We start from the raw sequence: 12085 nt of genomic DNA on the forward strand, positions 1-12085 counted from the left end.
AAATTAATCTTGCCTGAGTAGCCTCATATAATCTGGTTCCAAGCAGATAATTTGCATTATCTGCTTTGAGTCTCCGGGCCCTTCTACACTGCCACAGAATCCAGTATATCAAGGCAGATAATCCACATTGTCTGCCTTGAACTGGATTATCTGAGTCTACACTGAAAATAAACAAAATCTGGCTACCAGTACAGTAGAGTCTCACTTATCCAACACTCGCTTATCCAATGTTCTGGATTATCCAACACATTTTTGTAGTCAATGTTTTCAATACATCGTGATATTTTGGTGCTAAATTCGTAAATACAGTAATTACTACATAGCATTACTGCATATTGAACTACTTTTTCTGTCAAATTTGTTGTTAAACATGATGTTTTGATGCTTAATTTGTAAAATCATAACCTAATTTAATGGGTAATAGGCTTTTTCTTAATCCCTCCTTATTATCCAACATATTCGCTTATCCAACGTTCTGCCGGCCCGTTTATGTTGGATAAGTAAGACTCTACTGTATTAAAAAAAACTCTAAAATCAGGACAGTAAAGAAAGAACAACACTCAAAAACAAGGGAATTCCAGACAAGAAACAATCAGGGCCAGCTAATCATCTCCCAACAAAGGATTCCCTCAGGCAGGAAGCAGCCAGGCTTTGAATCTGCAAGGCTATTCAATGCTAATCATGGTGGCCAATTGCAGCATTCACACTTGCCTCAAACAGACAAGAGTTTTTTCTCCCACTTTAGACATTATTCCAAAGATATATAAACCCTACTTGCATAGTTTCCAACAAACCTCACAACTTCTGAGGATAAATGTGGGTGAAACGTCAGGAGAGAATGCTTCTGGAACATGGCCATACAATCTGGAAAACTCACAGCAACCCAGTGATTCTGGCCATGAAAGCCTCCGACAACTCACTTCCCTATTATCTTTCCCACACTATCCGGTTGTTTGCTTTCACCATACAAAACTGTCATTCCATTCAAGGAGAAGCTAAGACTGAGCAATAAAGGTTTGCTTAAAACTATAGCAAATGTGCATCCTATTTTAATGGGGCTGCCTTGTTTCAGAGTGCAATGACTTTGCTGCTAGCCTGGCCAACACAGAAACAGCGAGAAGTACAGTTTGCATAGAAATATGGTTTGCAGTGCATGTCATTCTCAGTGCCTTGGCTCCGCTTTGTCTCTCTCTTCGCTCTCCCTGCTTTACCCCAGTTGATGCTGATCTTGCCAAAACAATTCAGTTGCAATTAGAAGGCAGGCTCTTGTTCCTCCAACGATGATGAATGACTGCTGAAAAGACACCTCTCGGGACAGCACAAATGTAGGGTTATTCTAACATTAAATGGGATTTTCCCCAGCTTTTGCATGTCCTGCGAGGAGGGTTTTGCAAAGGCTACGAGGAGGAGGACAGGAGGACGAAGCCCTTGGCAGCTCCTTGCGTCAGGTGGCTAGAAGCCGTCTCCTAAAAGCCCTTTATCACGAATGACATGACTTGGCCGCAGGAGCAGAAGGATTTCTAAACGCTCCCGCTTTTGCCAAGTTCTTGCCGATGCTGAGAAACGTGTTTCAGGCAGAGATGGGTCCCCGAGGTGCCTCTCCGAAAGGCATCGCCAGCCAGGTGCCGGACGTGGAAAGTCAGGGTCATTTTTACAGAACTTGGGCACTCTGCCATCTCCCCGTGTTTGCCACCAGGAAGAACGTCGATGGAGCAGCAATGGGAACTCTCACAGCGCTCCAGGTGTTGTTGAATGCCAACCGATGCTCAGCGGCCCTTGCCAACGTGGGGAGGAAGGGAAGGATGCTTTGGATACTAAGACACAATGGATCCCAATGGCAGGAAAAGAGATTCCACCCAAGCACAAGAAAGAGCTTCCCGATGGGCAGAGCTGTTTGGCAACGGAATACATATCTGCCAGGGAGTCCTGTAGCATATCCTTCTCTGGAGGTTTTTAAACAGGAGCTAGATGGACATCTGTTAGGAGTGCTTTGATTGCGTCCTCCTGCCTGTGGTGCAGCTAGTTAGTAGCTGTAATGAAGTATGCATTTTTGGTTTACAGATATTATGTTTAATTGTATGTTTGTGTTTTAAAAGGGTAAGTATTACAGTTATTGCATCTCAGCACTCAGAGGCTGGTTGCCATGGAGAAGTAGGCAGAGCCAACTGCCGTTTTGTTGAAAAAGTGCAGAGTTTAAAAAAGGGATGCAGTCTGTGCTCTGATGAGTCACAGGGAAGATTGATCCTAGGTTGAGGGGATCAATAATAATAATAATAATAATAATAATAATAATAATAATAACTTTATTTTTATACCCCGCCCCATCTCCCCGGAGGGGACTCGGAGCGGCTTACATGGGGGCTGAGCCCGAAACATACAGCAATAAAACAATAAAACAAATATTCCAACAGTAAAACATCAACATCAATAAAACCATCATAAAAATCGACATACAGCATAAAATGTTAAAAACAGGAGACTAAAACACGGATCTGGGCCAAGGTGCAGAATATATCAAAATGGGAGAGGTAGTTTCTCAGCCAAAGTAGTCCATAAAGTGCAAAGTAGTAGTGGCAGAGTATCCTGTAGTTGGATGGGCTGATAGTTCAGCCTAATAATTAATCGTCAAAGGCCTTTTGGAAGAGCCAAGTTTTTAGGCTCTTCCGGAAGGAGAGGAGGGTAGGGGCCTGCCTGATCTCCCTGGGGAGCGAGTTCCAAAGGAGACTCAATTGTTCATTTTTGAGTCAGTTTAAAATAAGTTTGGTGACTTATTTAATGTAGTCTGTGTCCTAGCAAGGAACAGAGAAGCTGTGATCGTATATCACAGGGTGACTGCGGTTTAAAAGTAGCAGAGGAAGAAGTTCTAACTACTTTAAGTAAAAGAAATGACACTTTAGGGAGTTTGTCTTACCTCATTCTAGTATTGTAACTGTTAATAAAAGTGCCTCTAAGTAAGAAACATCATTGTAACCACTAAGCTCTGTGCCTGACTAAACTTGTGATTGTTCCTCCAACATCTAAGCCTCTATCGCATATATTATAAACCAAGTTGAGTTACCATCTAAAGTGAATAAGAAGATTTTTTTTTTTAAAAAAAGGTCTCTCTGAGTCTTTGGTGGTTGCATCTTCGCAAGCCAACTGCAATAAATCACTACTGAATGAGAGATCATGAGTTCGAAGCCAGCCCGGGTCGGAGTGAGCTCCCGACCATTAAATAGTCTAGCTTGCTGTTGACCTATGCAACCCGAAAGATTGTTGCATCTGTCGAGTAGGAAATTTAGGTACCACTTTATGTGAGGAGGGTAAAAACATTTTGGAGAAAAATAATGGGGAAAATAGAGGAATTATTTAGAATTTCACTCCAAGTAAACATGGAATTAATGTTGATGGGGATATTAGGGAACAATAAGATTAACGTAAAATATCAAGATCTATTCAAAGCTATGATTCTTGCAGGGAAGGCAGTAATAGCTTGGGGCTGGAGAGACGACAAAAAGTGGAATATGGTGAATTGGAATAATTATTTGTTTGACCAGGCCCAATCAGAAATTATTGCAAATGTAACCTCTGAGGATAAAAAGGAAGATAAAATGAGGAAAATTAAAGCAAAATGGATAATGGATTGGATAAATGGAGGCAAAGCCAATGTAACTATAGTACAGAAATGGGAAAAGTTGTGCTCATGGATGGAGTTAAATTTCTAATGGAATTGTGGTATGGGGTAGGGGAGGGAGAGGGAAGGGGAAAAAAAGAATGAATAGAATGATGATATATTAGATATGTGAGTAGACAATATAGAAGGGAAGAGGATGGAGAAATGTGATAATAAATAAATGATGTGTAGGTATGAACGTTTGTATTAAATGTGCAATATACTCACAACATGAAATATAATATCAATAAAAATATATTAAAAAAAACTTTATGCGGGGAGGCTAATTTCACTAATTTACAACACCATAAAACCTTCCAGCAGCGTGCGGAAGAATGAGGAAGTACTCCATCAAGGACTCGGTGTCACAAGATGGCTCTTTGGGATCTCCTGCAATTGTACAATCCTATGATTCTACTGGCAACTCGGGCTCCTTCTACACTGACCTCTACCCCAGGATCTGATCCCAGCTTATCTGCTTAAAACTGGATTATATGAGTCCAACAGCGACCACACTTCCACAGCGGCCGTTCATGCTTCCTCTCTGGCTCCTACCTTATAATGATTGCAAAGGATATAGCTACAGAGCTCTGCAATTACTTCATATGCTTCATTCCAAAAAAACAGACTCAATGGTCAATTCATAATTTTTAAGGGCAGGGTTTTTCACCCCCAAGTCTCCAAAAATATGTTTTTTCACCTGCTGTTTATGTTGGCTGGCCCTCTTGGTTCTACGTTCCAGTTTATGAATACGATAATATTCAGTCCTCCAAACATCAGGTGAACGGAATTCTTGGCAAGACCTAAATCTAGGATTAGCAAGGAATAAGAAAAAGAGAGGAAAGGGAAGCTCTTTTTCCCAGACTTTAGTCTGTATCTAATGCCAGCTATCTGTTTTGCTATATCCATTCAATCTCCTTCTGCCATGCAGGAAAAGCACAATCAAAACACCCCTGACAGATGACCATCCAACCTCTGTTTAAAAGCCTCCAAGGAAAGGAGATTCCACCTGAATATTACTAGGAGGAATTTCTTAAAGCTGTTCAACAGTGGGACTCTCTCACAGGGAGTCCGGTGGATTGGAAGCTTTTAAACAGAGGCTGGATGGCCATGCCTGGGGGTGCTTTGGTTGTGCTTTTCCTGCATGGCAGGGGGTTGGACTAGATGGCCCACGTACTCTCTTCCAACTCTGTTGTTGTTGTTGTTGTTGTTGTTGTTGTTGTTATTATTATTATTATTATTGTTATTGGTATTGGTATTATTAATTAAGGCTGCATGGCCATCTGTTGGAGGTGCTTTGGTTGTGCTTTTCCTGCATGGCAGGGGATTGGACTAGATGGCCCACATACTCTCTTCCAACCCTGTTGTTGTTATTGTTGTTGTTGCTGTTGTTGTTGTTGTTATTATTATTATTATTGAGGCTGGATGGCCATCTGTTGGGGGTGCTTTGGTTATGCTTTTCCTGCATGGCAGGGGGTTGGACTAGATGGCCCATGTACTCTCTTCCAACTCTATTATTATTATTATTATTATTATTATTATTATTATTATTATTATTATTATTATTGAGGCTGGATGGCCATCTGTCGGGGGTGCTTTGGTTGTGCTTTTCCTGCATGGCAGGGGGTTGGACAAGATGGCCCTCATAGTCTCTTTCAACTCTAATAATAATAATAATAATAATAATAATAATTGTTATTATTATTATTATCCCTCCCTAGCAACATCAGATCAGCCTGCTCCCTCCTAGCCTTCAGAAGGAAAGCAAAACTCTGGCTCTGGGATCAGGCTTTCGGAGAATAGCGTTGTGCAATAATAGATTTGGAATACAGTAGAGTCTCACTTATCCAACACTCGCTTATCCAACGTTCTGGATTATCCAACACATTTTTGTAGTCAATGTTTTCAATATATCAAGATATTTTGGTGCTAAATTCATAAATACAGTAATTACTACATAGCATTACTGTGTATTGAACTACTTTTTCTGTCAAATTTGTTGTATAACATGATGTTTTGGTGCTTAATTTGTAAAATCATAACCTAATTTAATGTTTAATAGGCTTTTCCTTAATCTCTCCTTATTATCCAACACATTTGCTTATCCAACGTTCTGCTGGCCCGTTTACGTTGGATAAGCGAGACTCTACTGTATGTGCAATGACTACAATTAGGATTTTTGGTTGGCGTGATTTTAATATTGAATGTAATGTTTAAAAATATATATTAATTTTTAATTCAATTTATTTTGAGTTGAATGGACTAGATGGCCCACGTGGTCTCTTTCAGCTCTATTATTCTATAATAAATAATAATAATAAAACTTTATTTCTATTCCGTGAATCAATGACCCCTGATACACTGTGCTCCTATTGATGCAACGGAAGACGACGGCTCCCAAAGTGACCCATTTAAGGTGGAATCAGGTGTCAAGCAGGGATGTGTTATTGCCCCCACCTTATTTTCCATCTTCATCGCTATGATACTTCACCTTGTTGATGGGAAGCTTCCCACCGGAGTGGAAATCATCTATCGGACAGATGGCAAGCTATTTAACCTCAGCAGACTGAAAGCCAAAACCAAGGTCACCACAACATCTGTTATAGAACTCCAATATGCTGATGACAACGTAGTCTGTGTGCATTCAGAAGAAGACCTACAAGCCACTCTAAACACCTTCGCAGAAGCAGACGAGAAGCCCAGCCTCTCACTGAACATCGAGAAAACCAAAGTGCTCTTCCAACAGGCACCAGCTAATCCCTCTGCAAAGCCAGGAATACAGTTTAACGGTGTAACATTAGAAAATGTTGACCATTTCCGCTACCTTGGCAGCCATCTCTCCACAAAAGTCAACATCGACACTGAAATACAACACCGCTTGAGCTCTGCGAGTGCAGCATTTTTCCGTATGAAGCAGAGAGTGTTTGATGACTGGGACATCCGTAGAGATACCAAGGTGCTTGTTTACAAAGCCATTGTCCTCCCAACCCTGCTCTACGCCTGCGAAACGTGGACTGTGTAAAGACGTCACACCAAACTCCTAGAGCGTTTCCATCAGAGTTGCCTCAGGAAGATCCCGCAAATCTTTTGGGAAGACAGGCGGACAAATGTCAGCGTGCTTGAGGAAGCAAAGACCACCAGCACTGAAGCGATGCTCCTTCGCCATCAACTCTGCTGGACTGGCCACGTTGTCCGAATGCCCGATCACCGTCTCCCAAAGCAGCTCCTCTACTCCGAACTCAAGAATGGGAAACGGAATGTTGGTGGTCAGGAAAAGAGATTTAAAGATGGGCTCAAAGCCAACCTTAAAAACTGTGGCATAGACACTGAGAACTGGGAAGCCCTGGCCCTTGAGCGCTCCAATTGGAGGTCAGCTGTGACCAGCAGTGCTGCGGAGTTCGAAGAGGCACGAACGGAGGGCTTAAGGGAGAAATGTGCCAAGAGGAAGGAGCGTCAAGCTAACCCCGACCGGGACCGCCTTTCACCTGGAAACCGATGTCCTCACTGCAGGAGAAGAGCCCCCCAGATGGCGTAGTGGACTAAGTGACTTGAAGGTTGGGTTGCTGACCTGAAAGCTGCCAGGTTCGAATCCCACCTGGGGAGAGTGTGGATGAGCTCCCTCTATCAGCTCCAGCTCCATGCGGGGACATGAAAGAAGCCTCCCATAAGGATGGTAAAAACATCAAAACATCCGGGCGTCCCCTGGGCAACGTCCTTGCAGACGGCCAGTTCTCTCACTCCAGAAGCAACTCCGGTTGCTCCTGACACGAAAAAAAAAACTGTGGGAGAATATGCGGGTCAAGAATCGGTCTCTTCAGCCACCTAAGAACCCACCCCCAAGATGGAAGACAATCGTCCTCGAGCTACGAGGGATCGCCTAAGTAAGTAAAGTAATTGATGCAACATAGAATGGCATTGGTTGCAGCATCACATTGTTGACTCAACATGTGTCCTTGTACAGGCCCAGAACAAGAAGAAACTATAAATAGTGGATCTGAATTATGCTACATGGAGTCTGAACAATTTTTTTTATATATATACACACACACACACACACACACACACACACACACACACACACACTAGCTGTGCCCGGCCACGCGTTGCTGTGGCGTTGTCTGGTGGTGTTGGTGAGAAACTGTTGAGGTAGTGGTGGTATTGAATATCTGTTGTATGGCTTTCTTTATGTTTAGTATGCACACTGAAGTGGATTATATGGAGTGTGGAGTCAAGATAATCCAGTTCAAAGCAGATAATATAGGATTCTAGATGTGGAAGGGCCTTGAGTCTACACTGCCATATAATCCAGTGCAAATTAGATAATATGTGGAAGAGGCCTAAGTGAGGCCTAACTCTTCCTGTCCCCTGGGCTGAGTAGGTTGCTAGGAGACCAAGTGGACAGAGCTTAGCCTTCTAACTGGCAGCAATTGGATAAAAACTATTATTCCTCTCCCTGTAATTAGGACTTTATTTTTCTTTTCTTTTTGTTGTATCAACCTAGAGCCGTGAATGATGGGTTGTGTTGTCAAATTTCGAGGTTGGGGGGCCTGTAGTTTTTTTGTTTTGTCCACTGCCCTGATGCCATCATTCTTTTATATATATATATATATATATATATATATATATATATATATATATATATATATGCTAAGCTAATAGTTACAAATGTTAGAACATATAAGAGAGTGTTAAATATTGTAAAAGATTTAAGTCTGCCTAACTTCACAGAAGAATGTACTCTGCAACTAAGAATTGCTAAAGGGTATTAAATTAAGATGCTCACTAAATAATGATTATTATGAGAATCTAGAGACTGTATTGTTAGTAACTGTATTGTTATTTAGTAGATTGAGCAGGGAAAAGAAGGCTGTGACAATTTCAAGGGACGTAATAGGGGATTGGCAACTTGATACTTAATAAGGAAATGTTCTCCCCAATCTTCCCATGTGGGAACTCAGCCATCCATCTCCACCATGGACTGAAACTGGCTTCCTCCTCTCAAGGGATCCCAGCAAACAGGGCATTAAGCCCGCAGTGTGGCAAGCACAGCCTTACCTTGGACCAGTCGCCGGTCTTCCATTCGTAACAGCCGGTGTGGTCCTCGCATTCCTCTTCGTCTCTGGGCCGCGTGGCTGCGTCGCACTTCCCTTGTGAGTTGGTGCACGTGACTGTGCGCTTCTGCTTCCCGCGCCCGCAGCTGGAGGAGCACTGCGAAGGAAGAGGCACAGCCCATGATTGTGACTTGGACGGAAACAGGGGAAAAGCTCGACCGCTGCCAACACATTCGGGATTTTTTGAAGCCGTTCCCGAGGCAGAGCGTTCTAATTTTCCCAAACGTTTCTTGTTAAGAGAAACTTTGTAGACTTTCTGAGCGGAAAAATCATTGGGACATATTGAGGCAAGGATCTGAGATAGGCTTTGGATGGAGCAGTGCTATGAAATTCCAAATATGTCAAGCTTAAGAGGTAAAAATTAGCATCAATCACATTCTTTTTTTTAAAATAAATTTTTATTAAAGTCATTTGCCAAGGAGTGTGAATCACATCGACCATTACACACAGTGAAAGGGGATAACATGGGGGATAACACGGGGGTAAGAAAAAAATATATAGGAGGTTAGGGGAAATCTATTAATCGAAACACTACATCAGGAAACAAAAGGAAAAAGAAAAAGAGGACAGAAACAGAAAACAGGAAGCAAAAAACAAAAAATCAGAACATCACTTAAATACTAACAGTTATCACATATAATTAAAATTGACTTCCATCAGATGTGTGTTGTTATGTATTGTATTCATTTGGTATAAACTATACCCTTGTATTTCCTCTTCTATTTGTTTGTTGTATTATTTTTCTCTCCTTTAGTGTTTATTCCGGGGCAATTGTGTAGTCTTTTATCTTTGGCTATTGTATCCTTATATTATCACTTTACAGTTCTCTGTTCTTAAATAGTTTGTAACTCATTCCCAATCTGTTTGTTTTTTGGGTTTGCCTTGAGTGTTCGATAATAAGTATGTTACTTTGTCTGCACTCATAATTTCCAAAATTTTAAATAAACCAGTTTTTTTATATCCAGACTGTTTTTTTCCCTCCATCCCTTAGCATATGTTATTCTTGCTGCTGCTATCAGATAATTAAATAAGATTTCTTTATTTTTTTCCTCTACGTTGTCATACATACCTAGGAGGAGCAACTTGGGGTCTAAACTAATCAATCACATCAGCATCAATCACATTCGTTTCGTTTTGGTTAAATTTGGTGAGGAGTCAATCAGAATGGCTTATAAGGCAAGATAAATAAAGCTCATTCAGAGCAAAAAAAAATGCTTCGTAATTCTAAGGGAAAGGTAAAGGTTTTCCCCTGACATTAAGTCAATTCGTGTCCGACTCTGGGGGTTGGTGCTCATCTCCATTTCTAAGCCAAAGAGCCAGCATTACTGAATTAATATTTGCCCTTTGGAAATCATTTTTCACATTATTTCTTTTTTCCATATATTAAATTTATCTATCTCCTCCAACTCCCCTTTCAACTTATCTATTTCTTTTTTTGTTCTTTTTTCATACCTATTCTGAAGGTCCCTGTACCCCTGCAGAAGGGGTTTGGACTAAACGGCCCAAGGCGTCTCTTCCAACCCTTTTAATTATTTTTATGATAATGATGGTGAATACTGAGGCTGGGTGGCCATCTGTTAGGGGTGCTTTGCTTGTGCTTTTGGTGCACAAAGGCAGAATGGGATTGGGCTAAATGACCAAAGGGGTCTCTTCCAACCCTCTTTATTATTATTATTATTATTATTATTATTATTATTATTATTATTATTATTATTTTATTGTATGACACAGCAAACAAGATAGATATGCTGGATTTCATATCACAAAATCACAAGTCGAACACTTCCCAAGTGTCTAGGACTGTGTGATGTATTTTCGGATGATGTGTGCAGATCCCAGTAGGGTGGCCTTTTGCAGTTGGCAGATCGTAATTTTGTCAATGTCTATTGTTTCCAAATGCCGGCTGAGATCTTTTGGCATGGCACCCAATGTGCCCATCACCACCAGGACCACCTGCACTGGTTTCTGCCAGAGTCTTTGAAGTTCAATCTTGAGATCCTGATAGCGGCTGAGTTATTATTATTATTATTATTATTATTATTATTATTATTCAGTAGCCAACTATATTCTGGCCCTCCAACGGTTTCAGGGACAGTGAACTGTCCCCTTGTTTAAAAAGTTTGGGGACCCCTGCTCTAGATCATTGTATTTCACACCCCTTAAGATTTAAGCAAAAAAAAAAAAAACCACGCTGGGGACTTGACAGTGAATAAATAGTTGGAGATAAGAGATTTTCCGTGATATACTTTGAATGGGCTCCAAGGAACGTCACCGTTTTGGGGGTTTCGGAAGGAAACAGGTTCCAACCCGATGTATCTCACATTCAATGGGGCAGATCTCAACTTGCCTATCTAACCATCTCTAGAAAGAAATCCAAGCAGTTGTGATCTGTTGACCCTGCTGAGGACGTGAATGACAAGTGTTTATGGGTTGGCAAGCCAACCGGCATGCTTCGAGATGCTCTGCGGCAACTGCAAAGCGATGTATTAATCTTCGCTATATACACAGGCATTGGAAAGGCTTCGCTTGGTTTACAGCTGTTAACAATGACCGCCTTATGAAAAGTAATATCTTGATGGCGCAAAAAATGAAAAATGTGTTGGCTATGGAGAGGGATTCCTTTTGTCTGCAGAGATAAGGAAATTCAAGAGCTGCTTCTTGAAACTGGTAGCTGGTTGATTGCATCCATTTCCAAAACAGAAAACAAACAAGGAGATGCTGCCGCAGTTTGCTTTTGCCTGAGTTTACTGGGAAGATGCTGCCTCTCTTCTGACTGTTTGCTTATGTGTGCTGTAAATAGAATCATAGAATCATAGAATAGTAGAGTTGGAAGAGACCACATGGGCCATCTAGTCCAACACCCTGCTAAGAAGCAGGAAATCGCATTCAAAGCACCCCCGACAGATGGCCATCCAGCCTCTGCTTAAAAGCCTTCAAGGAAGGAGCCTCCACCACGGCCCCGGGGAGAGAGTTCCACTGTTGAACAGCTCTCACAGTGAGGAAGTTCTTCCTGATGTTCAGGTGGAATCTCCTTTCCTGTAGTTTGAAGCCATTGTTCCGTGTCCTAGTCTGCAGGGCAGCAGAAAACAAGCTTGCTCCCTCTTCCCTATGACTTCCCTTCACATATTTGTACATGGCTATCATGTCTCCTCTCAGCCTTCTCTTCTGCAGGCTAAACATGCCCAGCTCTTTAAGCCGCTCCTCATAGGGCTTGTTCTCCAGACCCTTAATCATTTTAGTCACCCTCCTCTGGACGCTTTCCAGCTTGTCAACATCTCCCTTCAACTGTGGTGCCCAAAATTGGACACAGTGTGATTCCAGG

At 41.7% G+C, this 12085-nt stretch overlaps 1 protein-coding gene across 2 annotated transcripts in view; it reads right to left on the reverse strand.

Annotated features, from left to right (window-relative positions):
• adamts17 (ADAM metallopeptidase with thrombospondin type 1 motif 17) overlaps positions 1-12085 on the reverse strand; it is a 197663-nt gene that overhangs the window by 16427 nt on the left and 169151 nt on the right. For both annotated transcript variants that reach the window (XM_062963439.1, XM_062963438.1), the window contains one exon: positions 8708-8860. In XM_062963439.1, coding sequence (XP_062819509.1) covers positions 8708-8860 — 153 coding nt within the window. The remainder of the gene's footprint in view (positions 1-8707; positions 8861-12085) is intronic.

This window comes from Anolis carolinensis, unplaced genomic scaffold (assembly GCF_035594765.1).
Source record: "Anolis carolinensis isolate JA03-04 unplaced genomic scaffold, rAnoCar3.1.pri scaffold_11, whole genome shotgun sequence".
Taxonomy (NCBI): Eukaryota; Metazoa; Chordata; class Lepidosauria; order Squamata; family Dactyloidae; genus Anolis; species Anolis carolinensis.